Source organism: Dama dama, chromosome 24, assembly GCF_033118175.1.
Source record: "Dama dama isolate Ldn47 chromosome 24, ASM3311817v1, whole genome shotgun sequence".
NCBI lineage: Eukaryota > Metazoa > Chordata > Mammalia > Artiodactyla > Cervidae > Dama > Dama dama.
In genome coordinates, this window is record NC_083704.1 from 18,606,037 (window position 1) to 18,626,211 (window position 20,175).

The 20,175-nt window shown below is 44.7% G+C and overlaps 1 protein-coding gene across 1 annotated transcript in view; it reads left to right on the forward strand.

Annotated features, from left to right (window-relative positions):
* Window positions 1-20,175, forward strand: part of MYRIP (myosin VIIA and Rab interacting protein) — a 216,081-nt gene that overhangs the window by 126,953 nt on the left and 68,953 nt on the right. Inside the window, exons 4-5 of the mRNA XM_061127836.1 lie at window positions 11,449-11,585; window positions 18,151-18,231. Of these exons, the coding sequence (XP_060983819.1) occupies window positions 11,449-11,585; window positions 18,151-18,231 (218 nt within the window). The remainder of the gene's footprint in view (window positions 1-11,448; window positions 11,586-18,150; window positions 18,232-20,175) is intronic.

The following is a 20,175-nucleotide window of genomic DNA, read 5'->3' on the forward strand; positions in this document are numbered from 1 at the left end:
CTGTGTCTCCCCAGGCACTCACCTGCCACCACAGAACCTACTGTCAAAGTGCCAACATGCGGCTGCCCTCTCAGGGCCAAGTTAGGGTGTGGTAAGCAAGGCACTCACCTTGGGTGCAAAATTTAAGGGCGTGACCAAAGCCAAATAATTAAGGCAAATATTTAAATGACAGTATGTTTAAAAAGCAAAATTAATGCAAAAATTCACAAAGAATAAAATATAAGTATTTTCACTGAAGTATAGTTAATATACAATATGATAGAAGTTACAGGTGTACCATATAGTCATTCACAATTTTTAAAGGTTATATACCATTTATAGTTATTACAAAATATTTGCTGTCAAAATGCAAACATTTTGACTAAAGACAGGGTCTATTAATAGTGAATACCTCTGACTGGAGACTGAGACAAAAGGAAATAATTATCCCCCTATGTAATATTCTTATATATTTTAATGATAATTTTTTTAGCATATTAAAGTATCTGAAAAAAAACAGTGAAAAGTTGAAAAGCATGTATATATTATTTTAAGTTTAAATTTTTTATTTAAAAAGCACAACTATTTATAATTTTATTTTCCAGCCTTAATGGAAGCACTCTCATCAATAATATTTTCAAGGTACCACCTCATAGCAGTCGAACGGCCATTATTAGAAAGTCTACCGGCCTTGTCTAGTGGTACTGTGGATTTGAATCCGCTTGCTAATGCAGGGGATATGGGTTCAATCCCTGGTTCAGGAAGTTTCCACATGCCGTGGAGCAACTACGCCTGTATTCCACAGCTACTGAGCCTGGGTGCCAGAACTACCAAAGCTTGTGTGCCTAGAGCCCATGCTCCGAAACAAGAGAAGCCACTGCATCAAGAAGTCCTTGCATCACAACAAAGAGTAGCCCCTGCTCGCCACAACTAGACAAAGCCCACAAGCAGCAACAAAGACCCAGTGCAACAAAAAAATAAACAAGTAAATAATTTTTTTTTTAAAAAAAAGGCTGCAATTAACAAATGCTGGAGAGGGTGTGGAGAAAAGGGAACCCTCCTACACTGTTGTTGGGAATGTAAGTTGGTGCAGCCAATGAGGAAAACAGTATGGAAGTTCCTCAGAAATCGAAAAATAGAATTACCATATGATCCAGCAATCCCACTCCTGGGCATATATTTAGACAAAACTATAAATCAGAACAATTCATGCACCCCCATGTTCATAGCAGCACTATTCACAATAGCCAAGACATGAAACCAACCTAAATGTCCATCAACTGATGCATGGATAAGGAAGATGTGGTACATATGTACAATGGAATGCTATTCCGCCATAAAAAGAATGAGATAATGCCATTGGCAGCAACACAGATGCAACTAGAGATTATGATACTTAATGAGGTGAGTCAGAAAGAGAAAGACAGGGCTTCCTTGGTGGCTCATCGGTAAAGAATAATTGTCTGCCAATGCAGGAGACACAGGTTTGATCCCTGATCCGGGAAGATCCCACAAGCTGAGGAGCAGCTAAGCCCTTGCACCATAACTACTGAGCCTGTGCTCTAGAGTCTGGGAGCTGCAGTTTGTGAAGCCCGAGTATCCTAGAGCCTGTGCTCCACAACAAGAGACGCCACTGCAATGAGAAGCCCGTGAACTGCAACCAGAGAGTAGCCCCTGATCACCACATCTAGACTCAGCACAGCCAAAAATAAATAAATATAATTAAAAAAAAATAAAGACAAATACCACATGATATCACCTACACGTGGAATCTAAAATATGACACAAGTGAATGTATCTACAAAACAGAAACAGACTCACGGACACAGATAAACAGACTCACAGAGACTTGTGGTCGCTAAAGGGGAAGGCATTGGGGGAGGGATGGGCTGGGATATTGGGGTTATCAGATGTAAGCTTTTGTGTATAGAATGGATAAAGAGCAAGGCCCTGCTTCCCAGCACAGAAAACGATATTCAATATCTTATGACAAACCATAATGGAAAAGAATATTTTTAAAAAGAATGTATATAAATGGATCACTGAACTATTTTGCAGAAATTAACACAACATTGTAAGTCAACTATACTTCAGTAAAAAATATTAAAACTGAAAAAAAAATCTTCAAAATCCACCCCTTTATTCTCTCCTTCAGCCCGTTTCCTCTTCCCTCTCCCGTTAGCCATGGTGCGACCTGGAGAAGTTGTGCAGAGAGGGCCCAGGGGCAGCTGTGGGCCGTCACACACAGACACACAGCCTCACTGCTCTCCCAGGCTTTCCCTGCTGCTGTCTGTCGACTCCAGCTTCCCACCCTCACATTAATGGCAGTTGTCACGAATCAACTGAACATGGCACTTGCAGCCTCCCGGCCACGACCGGCTGCGACCCCTAGTGACATGCTCAGGGTTCCCAGCGTGAGGGCTGCTCCTCCCCATTTAGTCTCTCAGCGTCTCTTGACTTCTCGAAACTGACAGCTCTGACTCCGCGCCCAAGGGCCTTCGTGCTGTCAGGGCTGAAGGAGTCTTATTTTCCAAACACCTGCCTGTCATTCTGTTGTTTTCCCCATGGCTTGGAATCGGTAATATCGTCCTGTGTTCTTTACAACATGCCGGATCTAGCCTCAGGCTCAGTGATTCTCAAAGTGTGGACTGCGGAGCAGCAGCCTCACATCACCTGCATGGCGTCAGGAATGCTCATAGTTGGGGCCCGCCCAGACAAAACAAATCAGAACCTCTGAAGTCAGGCCCAGCAAGCTGGGTTTTAAGTTTAAGAACTGCTAAAGGTTAAGAACCACCTTAACCCTAAAGTCTAACCTTTCGCTTAATATGAAATGTAAAAATTGAACACATTTCCTGACAAGTCTATTTTTACTCTTTATCTATTGATTATACTCACATCCTGCCAAAAAAAAAAGATGCAGGGGGCTTAAAATAATAATATTGATGATAATAATAATAATAATAAAAAAAGCACATCCTGAAGATTTACACAGGGCAGGATACTGTGCCGGGTGCCTCTCATGTATTATATCATTTAATCTTTAGAAAAATCTGATGAAATATTATCTCCTCTGCATCTGGGAGGGGAAAAAACCTCTGTTAGGTTAAATAGCCAAGGATCAGATTTGGGGGAGACAAAAGGTTTGTTTGTTCAGTGGGGTTTTTGTTTTGCTTTTCTAGTAAGTTGGGTAATCATACTTTGAATTTATATTAGGGACATTGTATCCAAGGAGTTACATAGAAATCATGATTCCTAAGAGTTGAGTCTCACTCAGCAGAGGAGAGGGGCTTCCCCAGTGGCTCAGTGGACACAGGAGACCCGGGTTTGATCCCTGGGTTGAGAATATCACCTGGAGAAGGGGAATGGCCACCCGCTCCAGTATCCTTGCCTGGAGAATCCTATGGACAAAGGAGCCTGGCGGTCTACAGTTCATGGCCACGCAAAGAGTCGGACATGACTGAGCGCCACACACACAGCAGAGGAGGTCTGAGTGATTCTGGCGGCAAGACTTTCTCTTGTCCTTTCCCCATTACACGTGCTCCCTGGGGGGAGCGGCCATCAGCAGGGTGACAGACCTGGCTGCAAAGTTCTGGGCTCCCCGGGCCTCCGTCAGCAGGAGTAAGAATGCACGCTGTCATTCAGGGAAGTCTGTCCCCGGACAGCTGCTGTCTCATGTGACAAGCAGCCGAGGTCCACGCTGATGTCAGTTACCGGTCCTGATCCTATACTGTGGTCTACACAGGAGGAGGGGTGGCTCTCCGATTTTTACTTTCTTAGAGTTTTCTCGAACGGTCTTCTTATAATAGAACTTAGCTTAATGACTATTTCCTCACTCCCTGAAAGGGTGGGAGGAAGAGAGAAGATAATGCATCAGTTTCTCTGCCTTGGGCAGCATCTCTGCAGCAGCCGCATCTCCTTTGTGGTCCCACCTCCTGGCTCCAGGATGTTCCTTCCACCAATGCCACCTCCTCCCTGGCCCCTCTGGCCCTGGGGTGGTGGCAGCTTCCCCGCGGCTACCCTCTGGATGCCTCACCATCCTCTCATGGGAGTCTCAGTGGTTTCGTCCTCTGTGTAACCAATTGCCCGTATTAGAGTCGATCTGTTTGAAAGCCCTAGAGTTTCCTCTCTTTTATGTCCGTTTAGTGTGTTGTTGGTGCTGAATCTTCTCATTCTGTGTTCTGTGAGGCAGAGCTCACCGATCATGGTTGTGCTTACAGTTTTTAGGAGAGATGCTTTGTTATCCATACATCATCAGGGTCCTCTTGAGTTGGTCATGGAGTTTAATTGCTGTGCTTCTTAATTCTTACCAACAAAGTAATGTTAGTTCATCATTATCAATTTAGTCTGCTGTAGACTGTTTGGGAAACTTTGCTTTATATAATGATTTGAACTTGGCTCATCAGTATTTTTGGCATTTTATTTATTCATTTATTTCTGTAATGGAAGCACATGAAATTGGGACTACCACTGTAGTTATTCTATTCCTCTTCCAAACTATTTTATCAGCCAGTTTAGTTCTTTTTCCTTAGAAAGCAGGAGAAGCAAGTGAAAGTGTTAGTCACTCAGTCATGTCTGACTCTTTGTGATCCCATGGACTGTAACCCACCAGGTTCCTCTGTCCATGAAATTCTCCAGGCAAGAACACTGGAGTGGATTGCCTTGCCTTCCTCCAGGGGATCTCCCCAACTCTGGGATCAAGCCCGGGTCTCCTGCATTGCAGGTGGATTCTTTACTGCCTGAACCACCAGGGGAGCCCAGGAAAACAGGAAGGAGGGAGGCAAGTCAACTGTTGAGAGAGACAACTTGTCCTACCTAAGTAGATTGTGGTCTAAATTAACAACAAAACAAAAACCATATGTGAACTCAGAAAACACCCAGCTAATTTCACTGGGCCAGTGCTTATTAAGCTTTGATGGACCTAGTAACCACCTGGGAATCTTGCTAAAGTGCCGTTTGATTCCGCCGGCCTCGGGGTGAGAGCAGAGGGCTGGGATTGCCATTTTTATCGAGGCTCTGTACGGTGCCCACACAGCTGGTCCGAGGACTGCGCAGGAGGCCGGGGGATCCACAGACTGTCCCCCGTCTGTGTGCACAGCGCCTGCCGTGCCGGACCTGAGGGCCACGGCGGCCTTGCTTCATCACCAGCAGCAGGATCTGAGCAGTTCTGGCGTAGGCAGTTCCTTCCTCTTCACAATCCTGTTATTTTGTCTAATGAGCTGAAATCAGTCTGGCATTCCTGGGGTTGTAATTTCAGTGCTGCTCTTGTGATGTAATTTCCAGTCTGTCTTCTGATGAGAATGCACCATGTTTGTAAGTTTATTCATGTCACAGACAAAAAATTAGCAAACTGCTTATACAAACAAGTGACTTGAAGTGTTTAGTATCCACAGAATGATAAGTAGGTTGTTTGGGGGGAAATGATACAATGATTTGACATTTCCTTCTGAATTCTTGATCCCTGGGGCTTTCTATTTGCTTACACTTTGAAGCAAAAGCCATCATTTGCAGTAAGAACGCTAACTAGAGGTTTTGGAAGGAAAATAAGCTGAGCGGATGTCAAGGCGCTGACCCAAGGATGAAGTCTACAGTCTGTTCCCTGATTTGCTCTTAGTTCAGTCAGTGACTAGCAAATTACTTGTCTCCATTTTCCCTGTAAACTAGAGATAATGATTATTTTTACCTCCCTTAACCCCAATTTTTGGTTTCAGTGCTACCTGTGGACCAAAGACCACCAAATCCATTTTTCTAGTTCAGATTTCTATCTACAGACTAGTACATCCAATAAGCACCAGGTATTGCCACCTGAGGATGTGGGGGGCAGCCCAAATACAGGCGTCCTGACTGAACTTACCACCTTCCCTCCAAACCTGATCCTTTTCCTGTATTCCCTCGTTGGGTGACCGTCATTTTACAGACAAACCAACAGTAGTTCCAAGGACTAAATGTCATCAGTTCTGACTATGTTGTGATTGGTGAATTTCGAAGGCTTGGCTGTTGACTTATTTAAAGCTTTAGTGTTGAAAGAAATTATCATGGTTAGATTGTGAAACCGCCCAGGACTAAGAACCTTTGTATGGGCATCCTTAGGGACAAATTGGGATCACTTACAAAATAAGCCAGAGAAATAAAGCAGGGTCCCTCTGTACAGTTCCAACTTGGAAAGTTTTTCACCATAAGTCTCATCATCAGCCCTATGGATCCCTGTCCTTCCTAAGGCACCTCTCCTATGTGTTTACTGCAGTGAGAAGGGGCAGTTCGGGTGTCATTAAAGAAAATGCCTGCTATGTCTGGAAAAGATGAAGACTCTAATTCAAAAAGATACATGCACCCCAGCGTTCATAGCAGCCCTATCCACAACAGGCAAGACATGGAAGCAACCTAAATGCCCATCAACAGATGAACGGATAAAAGATGCCGCCTGTGTCGGAAGGTGTGGAACAATGGAATACTGCTTAGTCATAAAAAAGAATGAAGCAATGCCATTAGGAGCAACATGCATGGACCTAGAGATTATCATACTAAGTGAAGTAAGTCAGACAGAGCAAGACAAATATCATATGTTATAGCTTATTTGTGAAATCTAAAATGTGATACAAATGAACTTATTTTAAAAAAAACAGAAACAGGCTCATAGACATAGAAAACAAACATGGCTACCAAAGGGGAAAGGAGAGGGAGAGGAATATATTAGGAACTTGGGATTATCAGATACTCACTAATACATATAAAATAGATAAACAACAAGGATCTACTGTATAGGACAGGGAACTGTTCTGAATATTTGGTAATAAATCATAGTGAAAAAGAATCTAAAAAATAATATGCATATATATATTTATATGTGTGTGTGTTTACCACTGAAACACTTTGCTGTACATCTGAAACTAACACATTGTTATTCATCAACTACACTTCAAGGTTTTAGGTCCAGAAAATAATGCCCGCGCCATAAATCAGGACGGACTCTGTTCTCACACCTCTGTGGGAGTGATACAGAATCCAAAGCCTGTCAGCCATCCTGGAGATGCCTTTGCCTTGACTTCTGGTTCCGCGGCATGATGCCTCTGGCGCTCTCTGAAGGGACTAGTCTGACAGCACCGCTGGGTACGAGCTTTGCTGGTTTTGTCGCCACCCATACCTGGCGGCATGTGGCAGCACAGTGCCTGCATGTGAAGCACTCAATAAACAGCGAGGAGTGAAAGAATGAGTGGACACATGAAGGAATTCACGCACAGACGCATCTTGTCCCAGTGGGACACGACACGGGGCTCTTTCCTCCTCATCTACGCTTGCCTGAAGCTGCCTCTACTCGGGAGGCGGCTGGAGATGTGAGGGCGGGCTGGGGACCCTGCAGCACTCAGCCAGTCCATCCTGGGTGCGGCTGTCCCCACAGCCTTCTCCCCACACCTCTGCCCTATGAACCGTACGTATCCTGTGAGTTTCCTCTGAGCCATGAATTTTAAAATAAGTGAAATGAAAGCAGTAATAGCAAATGAAGGTAATCATCACTGAGCATTCCCTGGGGCTTCCAGAGACGCTCTCCACATTAACTCAAAGTCAAAACATAATCTAAAATGCATCCGTTCTACGGAAAAGCTTTCTAGTCTCCAAATGAGGCTGCAGGTTTGCTGGTCATTCTCTAAGGATTCAGTTCTTCTCATCCTGCCACCTTCCAGCAGCCCAGGCAGAGCCCTGATTCCCCTCTCTGACTTGAGCAAGCAGAGGCATTTGAGTTTCCGTGTCATCAAAGTGTTTCTAAATGCCATAGAGTTTTGGTATAACCAGGGAAGGGAGAGCTCATCCTATGATGCACTTGAAGTACAGTAAATCCCCTACGTAAGAACAAGTTCCAATCTGAGAGTGTGTTCATAACTCCAGTTTGTTCCAAGTCCAACAAAGTTAGCCTAGGTACAACTAACACAATTGGCTATAATAGTACTGGACTGTGATAGGTTTATAATACTCTTCACCCAAGGGACTTCCCTGGTGGGCCAATGGTTAAGAATCTGCCTTGCAATGCAGGGGACGCAGGTTTGATCCCTGGTCTGGGAACTAAGATCCCACATGCCATGAAGCAACAAAGGCTGCGTGCCACAACTACTGAGCCTGTGCATCACAACTAGAGAGTCTATGCACCGCAATGAAAGATCCTCCAGGATGCAGTGAAGATCTCACGTGCCGCAACTAAGACCCAATGCAGCCAAATAAATTTTTAATCAAGGAAGAAAAAAAATAATTTCATACAAGTAATACATTAAAAAAATAAGCACAGAAAATAAAGAAAATATTGTTAGTATTATAGTATAGGGCATCACCAACTCAATGGACATGAGTTTGAGCAAACTCCGGGAGATAGTGAAGGACAGGGAAGCCTGGAGCGCTGCGGTCCATGGGGTCACAAAGAGTCGAACACAACTGAACGACGACAACCACCTTGAAAAGTACAGTCATACAGACAGAACAACACCTGGCAGACAGGGGCTGGCATCCAGTGAACAGGCAAGAACAGTTACCGCCTGGAGGAGGGAGTGGAGGTGGGATGGTGGAGCTGAAGGATCCCATGAGGCTTAGGGGATTAAGTAATTTGCTCACAAGCAATGGGCAATAAATGTCGGGGTCTGGGCCAGTCCAGCCTGCTCCAGCGCCCATGAGAATTTCATAGTGATTCAAGGGAAGTTTTTGGCACAGTGCCCAACACAGAGCAAGCACTCACATAATGGTGTTCATTTTGTTAATAGTAATGATACTGATGATACAGTGCAGTTTTATGTAAAAGGATGACACCTTTGGTACATTCTGCCATTTACAGCTGCTTTCCTCCCTCAGGGAAGACGAGCCTCTATTTGCTATCTTGTCTACCAAGCCAGAGTGGCGGGGATGATGCTTGTTCTCTGCCCTTTTGTCTTGCTTCCTGTGCTTTACTTGGGGTTCAGACATGGGCTTTTCCATGGAAAAACTGGCCACTCCATCGGGGGTTTCTTGGGGTTCACACCTCACCCCAATTTGAGGACTTCAAAATCTCACACTGCAGATGAAGAGGGACATTGGTACAAACTTTCTGAAAGACTGACATGTTTGAACCCAGCAATTGTACTTCAAGAACCCACAACTGTAGATATGTTGATCATTTAGCTGCCAACGTATGCATCACAGAATTGCTTTTGATAGCAAATGAAATGGGCAAATTCAATGTCCAGAGACAAGAGACTAGTGACATAAAACATGCTATGTTCATACTATGGTGAATTCTGGGGCTACTAAAAATGCTGTGGGGAAGACTGTTCAACAACATTAAAGTCCATCAGGAATATTAAGTGAAAAAAATAGATTTAAAGCTGTGTCCATCCGTCACTAGATTTTATTGTCTATTATGTACACTGCAGTGGGAGAAAAAACCTGTTTTCCATGAGCATATGTTCCATTGGAAATAGAAAATAGATAATAAACAACTTAATAATTATTAATTAGAATATTAATGTACTGATTGTCTTATAAATAATAATTATATAAAATTAAACATCAGGTACAGAGAAGCACCCTAGGAATTTGGGGAGAGAAAATGGGAGGAAGAGGATAGATGTGTTGGCATGGTGGTGGTGGTTTTTAGGGGGGTCAGGGAGGGCCTCCCAAGGAGGGGACATTGGTGCAGAGAGCTCCGAGTTTGTGGAGCTGGCAGGCTTGACTCTGGGGTACATGGACAAAGTCTGGCAGGCTGGCAGGTGGGGCTCCCTCAGTGCTGAACAAGGAGGGCTTTACCACCAGGTGGTAACCCCGGTATTGAAGTCTTAGTCCTCCTCAAGCAGATCGTTCAATTTTATTAGAGAACTGCTTTCTATTTTTGACTAGAGCCAAGCATCTTTGGACCAACTGTCAGTTTGGGAACAAGGATGGGGGCCCAGAGGCCTCACTGTCATCAACAGTTACTAAACTAGCTTTGTGAGGGCCGTCTCATAATCCAGTCCTGCTCTCTGCACCAAACAACTTTGTTTTTTCTATGAGTCAGCTAGCTTCTTTTTTGTTTTGCTCACTAGTTTGTTGTCCTTTTTTTGCTTCCACATATAAGTGATATCATACAGCATTTGTCTTTCTCTGTCTGACTTACTCCCCTCAGCATGATGCCCTCCAAGACCATCCATACTGCTGTGGGCATGTGTGCTTAGACACTCAGTCTTGTCTGACGCTTTGCGACCATATAAACTGTAGCCCACCAGGCTCCTCTGTCCATGGGATCCCCCAGGCAAGAATCCTGGAATGGGTTGCCATGCCCTCCTCCAGGGGATCTTCCTGACCCAGGGATCGAACTCTCATCTCTTATGTCTCCTGTTTTGGCAGGCCATATTGTGCAGATTTCATTCTTTTTTACCAATGAGTATTCACCATTCAACATTAAATTTGACCTACTGGTCTGTGAGTCCCAGTCCTTCTGACTGTTTTGCAGGACAACATTCCCTGTTACCTTTATGCTATCACTCACTTAGAACTTTCCAGAAATCTGTCAGAATCTCTGATTCTCCTCCATGCTCCACTCTTCATTTCTACAAATTTCTTTCCCTTTAGACATCTCACATTTCACTGGCATCTGGGGAAGAAGGGCAGCTAAACATGTGCTTGTTCCTCCACTGAATTAGAAGTGTTTATATTCATCTTGCTTCTCTGAACTTTTAAAATGAGTTTATGCATTATTTCCATTCATAACAAGAAAAATAACAAAAGCTATTCTTAAAATGGGAGGGGTTTAGCAACTTGTTCTCATCAGGCAATAAAGAGAAGAATCGCGTCAGCGTTTCATACCAAGGGTGATAGCGCTGACCAGGAAACCTCTTTCCTGCGGTACTTCAGGCTGAATGAGTAAGAGGCTGCAGAATTTTGCCATAGAGCCCAGGGTCTCACTTGTGCTCTTTTGTCTTCCCAAGCTGAATTAGAAATGCTGTTAATGTAGTAAGACTACCAACTATAAAGCCTGAGAGCTACTAAACAGATGTGTCAGCTAGTAGCTTCAAATAGCTACATTTATCAGCTTGCTCTTCAGATGGACTCAGATGCATGGTTCTTCTGCTTGTCTCACTTATGCTCACTCATGCATCTCCAGTCAGCCAGCAGTCAGTGGCCTCGCTCTCCTGTCCAGGGGTTGGCTGGCTATTGGCTGGGGCAAGAAGGGTGATCAGGCTGAGTGTCTCTCGTCATCCCAAAGGCTATTTTGGGCTTGTTCACATGGCAGTGAGTTGCAGGGCGTCCAGGAGCAGCAAGAGAGGAAGCTGGCAGGCTCTGGACTTGCACAGTATTGCTTCCACCAGTCTCGGTGGTCAGAGCAAGTCACAGGGCCAGCCCAGATCCATGGAGCAGAGAAAAAAGCTCTATGTCTTGACGGAAGGAGCTTGCAAAGCATTGTGGCAGCTTTTGCAATTCCTTGTTTCCTAATTCTCTCCTTTAATTCTGATTTTCTGTTTCCTACTTCTGTGTTGTCCTCAGAGTTCTCAGGATCCAGTCTCTGGAATGGTTCTACAATAACGTGAAGAGTCGCTTCAAACGCTTTGGCAGCGCCAAGGTCTTAAAGAACTTGTACAGGAAACATCGGCTGGAGACCGGGGTCTGCTTTGACATCGTGGGTACGCTGGCTGCCTGCCACCCTGGGGGTCCTTGGGGGGCTGGTGGGATAGAAGGAGGCCTGGCTTGGAGGTCCCATACACTATGACCTACTCACTTGGGACACAGAAAGTGGCTTAAATACTTGACTGTAGTAAGGAGCGGAAATACAAGGGCATGTACCAAAAATTCTGAGTTTTTTAAAAATATTTATTTGTTTGACTGTGTCGGTCTTAGTTGTGGCATGTTTCAGCAGTTAAGCTCCAGAGCACAATGACGCGTAGTTCAGGTACACGGTCTTTGTTTCCCCAACCAGGTATTGAACTCATGTACCCTGCATTGGAAAGTGGATTCTTTTTTTAATTAATTAATTTTAATTGGAGGATCATTACTTTACAATACTGTGATGGTTTGGAAGGCTGATTCTTAATCACTGGACCACCAGGGAAGTCCCATAGTTTCTAAGTTTTAAGTCCTATGATTCTGGCATCTCCACTGGGCTGGCTATGTTAGCAGTTGGGAGAACCAAAGTGTTTCTGCATACTGTGGACATTTGAATTCCAAATCCCTAGAAATGAAAGATCCCTGACCATTTCCCCCTAAAGATTAAAACACTGAAAAGTCATCTTTGTTTGGTCATGTAGACTAGGTCTGTTCTCAGAGGATATGCGCCCCACCCCCGCTTCCTTCCTACCCCCAAATTTTGTACCAACCAGGCCCAGAATTTGATGTCATGGGACAGTCAGAAAAGTCTCAGCTTCCTCCCAGGAAGGACGGACAACTTGGAAGGAAGGACAAATAGGATAAACAGACAAATAGGATTTATTTATTCCTAATAGACCAGCCAGTAGAAAGAAATGGTTGTCAGAATATGAACAGCATGTCTTCCCCAAAGAAGCCTGTTTTTTCTGTCTTGAAGCAGATTTTTCCTTAACTTTGCTGACACAGGTAAATGCTTTTTCTCCGTGAGAAAGAGGGAAGAAAAATATCGCTTCCATCTCATTTGGAGTTTTTTCATCATCATTATTTTACATTGCTGTGTTGTCAGTAAAGTCTTTGGTTGTGTCTTATCTAAAAATATGAGATGAGCCACTGAAATGAGCGGGAAACAGAGTGGAAGCATTAAACACGGAGAATCATTAGGGCCTTTTGTGGCAGCTGTTAGAATCTCTCTTTCAAACCACTCAGGAAGCCTGTAGCTAAGACAGCAGAGCCGAAGACTTCCACATATTATTTTTAATCTTCTCTTTGCTGATTTTTCTAAAAACATTTCTCAAGGAACAAAGACCAAAAGAAAAGAAAAGCAACGAAGCTTAAAAGTAATCATGTTAACAGGTTTTCAACCCAAAGAGATACGTCAAGAAAGTTCTGGAGTTGCATTGGCTCATCATTTGCATCCCATTTTTCTTTCTTGTTCATCCTCAGGTCAGCTCCATGATCTGTCTTACATGTCACCACATTCAAATCTCAAGGGAGTTCTCTACTGCTTCATGCAAAATGAGCAGAAGGGGCGGAGCCAACACATTTGGAGAATCCTATAAACAGAGCACAACTGCGATCTCTTTCTCTTTCTCCCTTGGGCCCCGCAGATGGAGCAGGGAAACGTGAATTCCAAGTGGGCCAGCCAGAGGCTTTGAAATGTTCAAGTGCTATTTTCAAAGGCAAATCATTTGCTGGGAATAACTCTGCCACTATTGAAGCAGATTTAGGTCCTGGAGCCTCTGTGATTCGCCACTTCTTTCATCTGGGCCTTAATCACCCCGCTTACCACGTTGCATTCAGGGGATGGTTTACAAAGCTGCTCTCCTGCTGGACCTGGCAGAGGCTATAGCTTCTTTATCTCTGTGTTTCAAAAGTGTGGTCCGGTGGCTGATACCTTTTAGGTCCTCAGTATTGCACAATTCAGGCTTGAAAGCACTTTGTAGGTACCAGGACACTTCACAGAAGTACTGGCATCAGTTACTTTGATTTGATCTGTATCTCCATTTAAACTAAGATTTCCTTTTGATCAACATGAAGACAAGCAGGCAGGAGATAGTTTATGAGACGGTACTGAAATCTGTAAAGTAGTGATCATAAAACAGTGAGGTTGGTTCTACCTACCACCTAGAAAATTGAGTTACATATACCTCAAGTTTGGAGAAATCTCCCAGGGTGTGAGTGGCTTCCTGGTTATATTAGATGACTGTGGAGTCATCAGCATTAGCTCCTACCTACCACCCAACACCTTAATGTGGCTGTCATCTGCCATCCTCAAGCCTGACTACACTTTAGAATCACCTCAGGAACTGAAAAAAAAACTCACAGCACCAGAGTCATTTTCCACCCCCAGCCAATTACTTCCAAATCTCTGGAGGTGGGCCCAGCACAGATATTTTTTAAAAAGCTCTCCAGGTTATTTTAAGATGCAGCCAAGACTTGAGAACCTCAGCTGGAGGTTCTGAATAAGATGTTTCCATCTTCAACTCCACCTGAGGGTATTTAGAATATTGATTGTCAGAACATAATCTACAGGGTGCAAGACCGGTGCTCTGTTCCAGGACTCTCAGCAGAAAATTCCTTTTATCTATGGAATAGCTCCACTGCATGGACCAGTGTGCTGCTGCTGCTAAGTCGCTTCAGTCGTGCCCAGCTCTGTGCGACCCCATAGATGGCAGCCCACCAGGCTCCTCCATCCCTGGGATTCTCCAGGCAAGAACACTGGAGTGGGTTGCCATTTCCTTCTCCAATGCATGAAAGTGAAAAGTGAAAGGGAAGTCACTGAGTTGCGTCCGACTCTTAGCGACCCCATGAATTGCAGCCCACCAGGCTCCTCCATCCATGGGATTTTCCAGGCAAGAGTACTGGAGCGGGGTGCCATTGCCTTCTCCGATGAACCAATGTAGTTTGCCATAAAACCAATTAGTCCATTGAAAGTTCATTGAGTTCACAGAATCTTACAGATCACCCATCATATGCACCCTTGCATGACCATCTGTCGCAAGCCCTGGTGACCAGATTAGGCCTAACTGACAACACATTTGTTTTATCAGATAAATCCTAGTTGTATTCATTCCTTCAGTAAACATTTTTAGAGGGCCGCAAGGTATGTGGGACCTTAGCTCTCCAACCAGGGATGAAACCTGAGCCCTCTACATTGAAAGCATGGAGTCTTAATCACCGGACCTCCAAGGAAGTCCAGTAAACTTTTAGTGAGTGCCTGGTGGGCAAAACCTGCCCATCTCAGAGCCAACTTTGCAGTGGAGAAGTCAGAGAAATAAGCAAATAGATTTATAAAAAATATAATGTCCAATGGGAATGTGTGCTCAATGTGATTTATCTGATAGATTAATCATGACATTTTTTTTAAGTTTTTTTTAATGTGGACCATTTTTAAGGTCTTTATCGAATTTGTTAAAACACTGTTTCTGTTTTATGTTTTGGTTTTTTGGCTGTGATGCATGTGAGATCTTAGCTCCCCAACCAGGGATCAAACCCACACCCCCTGCATTGGAAGACAGTCTAACCCACTGGGCCACCAGGGAAGTCCCTCAGCATGATATCTTTAACATTTATTCTTGAGAGTTCCCCAGTGGTCAACTGCACACTCTCACTGCCAAGGAGATCATGCATGCCTGAGATCCTTCATGCTGTGCAACCAAAAGGGAAAAACAAACAAACAAACAAAACAGCTATTCTAAGATGAAAGTAGCCCTTATGAATATACTCAATCCCTAGACAACTTGATAAATATATATGTTTATTTAGTTGTTGTTTAGTTGCTAAGTGGTGTCTGACACTTTTGTGGCCCCATAGCTCACCAGGCTCTTCTGTCCGTGGAATTTCCCAGGCAAGAACACTGGAGTGGGTTGCTATTTCCTCCTCCAGGGGATCTTCTTGATCCAGGAATCGAACCCACGTCTCCTACGTCCCCTGCACTGGCAGGCGGATGCTTTACCACTGAGCCACCAGGGAAGCTCATTTATTTAGTTTTAGATAAGTAAAATGGGGAAAACAAATCCTACTTCTATTTATTAGTATGATATATCTATTTTTTATATGATTCTGGGAAGGGTCTATGACATCCTTCACCTGGGATTTGAGTGACAAACACTGACTCTTACAAACACTGAGCTGTGTGAAGTCGGAGGTTCCTCCAGCTCACGGAAGCTCTGACTTGGTACCTGGCTACAGGTCTCAGTTTCCAGAACAGTTCAGTCGCTTTCTGCCCTTGGAAAAACCCCATCATCCTAAACGATGCACAGAAGCTCCCACCTATGACTGTAAAGGGACCCAGGGAGTGTCGTTGTGCAAGAAGGTTTATAATAATGCAAAATCAGAGCCTGTCCTGGTTGGCGCAGGCTCCCAAGGATGCTGTCAGATCTGCCCCTTCCTCACACTCCCCACCGCCCTCCGTGTTGTCTCGGGACACAGCCTCGCCGCCTCCTTCACGGGGCAGGCCGTGTACACCTCCACATCTGACTCTGTCACTTTCCACGGAGGGCTCAAGGTCACTCAGCCCTTCCATCTTGCCTTTCAGCCTCTCCCTTAACTGGTTCCTCCCTATTGATCTGAGATCACGCCAGTCTCTCTTGTCTCCTAAGCCCTTCCTGGACTGCACATTCTCCTCTGCTTCCGCCCTGCCACCCTCTTTCTCATCACGGGGACACTCCGGAGGGCGGGCCGCACTCCCCACTTCCTCTCTAGACACCCACCCTCTCCTCTTCCAAGCTGTCCTCCACACAGCAGCCGGCGTGCACCTTTAGAAGCATACACCTGGCCAGATCATCCCTCTGTGGCCTTTCCTGGCTTCAGGTGGCTTCAAGTTGGGACAAAGATCAGAACACTGCATGGCCTGCCCCCAACCCGTCTCACCCCAGGCTGTCACACAGCCTCTGCTTTAGGGCTCAGGTGCACCCTGCTGTCCCTACTGCCTGTCCCCATGCAAGCTATGTGCTCTGCCCCGGGACTCCTTCCCACCCCCACACCCCTTTGCCTGGTCTCTCACCATCTAGGTCAATCTTCCCTACTGAACACCCGCCCTATTCTGTGAACCACCCAGGCACAGCATTCAACATATCTATAGCTTTCTATTTATTTATATAAATCTTTGGTTATTGAATTCTCATCCACTACACTGACAAGTTGTCGGGGCAGCGAGGTCTTCTGGCTTTGCTCACCAATCACTCTAACATCCAGCCCAGGGCCAAGCATCTACTAGGTCCCCATGGAATATTTGCTTGATGAATGAATGGATGCTGGATGCAACCAAGCCAAACTGAAATATTTGCACTTAGCTGTGTAGTCTGAGAACTGAGGTGATGACTTATCCTAAAGGCTTATTTTATAAATGAGGAGATAGAGACACAGGCAGATAAAGTCACTTCCTACGGTCACAGAGCTAGAGTAAGTGACTTCGGGTCTTTTGAAAGGCTGGTCAAAAAACACAAATACAGACAATGGTACATGGTCAGACAGAGTCACTGCGGCAGGCACACACTAATGTCATGTCTCATAAAGGTCACATCCCACTGGCCCCGCGGCAGGAACCTATGGCAGTCACCCTCAGAGTTTCCACACCAGAGCCCCATGCAGCCCATCCAGGGAAGTGCAGGCTCTATTATTAGTATCAAAGGTCTACTGCATAGTTTGACTTGGACTCAGTAGCATTTCCCCCTTTTGAGCTAAGACATGTAGACCCACGTTTATTCTCTTGCTTCTATCAGTGTTTTCCACCAGCATCCAATTCAAGAATTTTTCTTGAGCTCCTGCTATCACCATGCTGCCGTGGGCACTGGGAATACAATATAGTAATTTTAAAAGGAAAGAGCCATGACACACACCTCACACCTTCAAAGATCTCATTTGATGAATTAATGTGTGAATATGGATGGTAAACCCCCAACTGAAAAAGGGCTTAGCCAACTGCACTTTCCAGCCTGGAACTAAGGCACTAGGGTGTGCATTCAACTGACCAGAGACCAGAGAAGAGGCAGTAGGCCTTAAAAGATCAAATGCTGAGGCTTACTTTGTTTTGCTCTGGGTTTGTTTCCCCGAACTGCTAATGACAGTTAATTCACTGGCTAAAGGCAACTGTTTGGATTGATGCCATGAACAGTAGCTAAAGACCAGGCGTTCAGTGTCTCATCACTCATCACGAGGAGAATTCTGTCATTATCACAGCTTTTCTAGTAAGGAGACCCAAGTGTTTGAGTGGTTAAGTAACTTGATCAAGGTTACACAACTAGTCACTTGCAGATCCAGGAAATGACCTCATAGCTCTCAGACTTCAATCTTTTGTTCCATGTTTGATTCCATACTACCTCCAAAGAAGGCTCTGGAAGAAAGTTGGGGGTGGAAGCGATGCTACATGAGGAATTAATATGAGAAAGAAAAAATGTGACTGGTCAAAATCTGTAGCTTATTGTGGAACCCAGTAATTCCCTAAGTTTATTGCCTAAAAACCCAGGAATTCCCTAAACCTATTTGCAAGGCAAATAATCAAAGTGGGTAATGGTGGTCTGCCAATTTAGTAGCACGGTGCGCCAGGCTCACTGAACACCTTGGATAATCTTATATCCTCTCTCTCTCTCTCTCTCTCTCTCTCAGGAGGAAACTTTTTTGAGGCAAACCTGGAGAATGAAGGAAGTGTTTCAGGCAGTGACTCAACATTTTATAGGCAGTCAGAAGGTAAGGTTGCTTATGGGTTTACACCTAATGGGAGGTTGGAGGACTGGAAACTCCTTCAGATCGTCAGGTCCCTCATTGCATTGGGACCACTGATGGAACTCTGCTATTGTGTATGAGCATCTCCCTGGGTCTTCTTTAATTGCCATTTGTGTGAATGCATCATCAAAATAGTTGAGTATATCTAAGGTGTAACCTAGAGAAGTGCATTCATTCCCTATCAACCACTAGATACTAGATACTTAACGATCAACTAGTGTGTGTTTTGGGCTTCTCTGGTGGCCCAGACAGTAAAGAATCTGCCTGCGACGCAAGAGACCTGAGTTCAATCCCTGGGTTGGGAAGATCCTCTGGAGAAGGGAGTGGCAACCCACCCCAATATTCTTGCCTGGAGAATTCCATGAACAGGGGAGGCTGGCTGGCTACAGTCTATGGGGGTTGCAAAGAGTTGGGCAGGACTGAGCAACTTTCACTTCACTTTTAGAATATGTGTTTTTCTGGAGTTAGAATATAATAATCAACTCACCTGTGCAATTCATATTGAAATATTCTTAGAAAGAACGTACCATTTATGGATTGACTTTGACTTTTTATACCAATATAATCATTCCTTTAGAACAGAGATCAAAAGCAAAACAAACTTCTAATTACAAATAAAACCTCCTCCAACACTGCACTCCTTCCCTGAAGTGCTGGGTGTTGGAACAGGTGCTTCCTAGTCCCCCTGGTTCTCTGGTGTTCCCCCCCCGTCCACAGCTTCTGCACTCACCCTGTTCTCTCCTTAGACACCTTCGCATGAAAGTCTGGTCCTCTCTCATCCTTCCTGCTTGAATCTTCTCTCTGGGTTAACACGTAACCATGGTGCACCTCCGTCTGAATGCCTAGCTCTCACTTCAGCCCGAGTTCTAGACTCAGAGTTCTGATGCTTGACCATCAGGAGCTGTAGCTCCTCCAGGGATCTTGAGTAGCTGTAGCCCCTCAGCATGTCCTAATCAAGCTCCTCAGCCACTTAAGTCCACCATCAAGATTTAACCTTTCCCTCAATCCCTGTCCCCACTTCCACCCAGTCTCCCAAGTTCCTATCTGTTCTGTTTGCCACCCTGTTCTTTTCTTTCTATTCCAATAGAAATTTTTTCTTTCCAATAGAAAGTTACACTTTTCCTTTCCAATAGAAAGTTCTTTTCTTTTTCTATTCTATTCTATTCTATGGCCTGAGCACCTTCCTGCTCTTAACATTCCTATATTAATATTAATTTCAGTGACCATTTAAATCAGCCAGGGTTCTCCAAAGTAACAAAACCAATAGGATATGTACACATAACACACATGCACACATACAAAGGAGTTCATTTCAAGGACTTGGGTCACACAGTTTTGGGGCCTGGCAAGCCCAAAATCTATAGAATAGGTCAGCAGGCTAGAAACTCTTTAGGAGTTGATCTTCAAGTCTTAAGGCAGGATTTCTTCTCTGGGAAACCTCTGCTTTTGCTTTTAAGGCCTTCAAGTGATGGGATGGGACCTACTGATATTTTCAAGGGTAATGTCCTTTACCCAAAGTCAACTAACCACAAGTAACCACAATGTGAACCACACCTACAGAAACTTTCATAGCCACACCTGGGTTAGTGTTGGATTAAACAGCTGGTGCAAATGGTAACCCACTTCAGAGTTCTTGCCTGGAGAATCCCAGGGACGGGGGAGCCTGGTGGGCTGCCGTCTATGGGGTCGCACAGAGTCGGACATGACTGAAGCGACTTAGCAGCAGCTATAACTTTGACACACAAAAGTAACCATCCCTCTACCTAACTGATCCTCTAAACTTCGGCCATTCTGCCCCTGTCCTCTTATCCTCCCACCACCCCCCACCAGTTATCTCTGAAGCTGACTCGAGCCTTCACTTTCGGACCAAACATCTTCAGCGCTCCAGTCCACCTTGTGCCAAAGTCT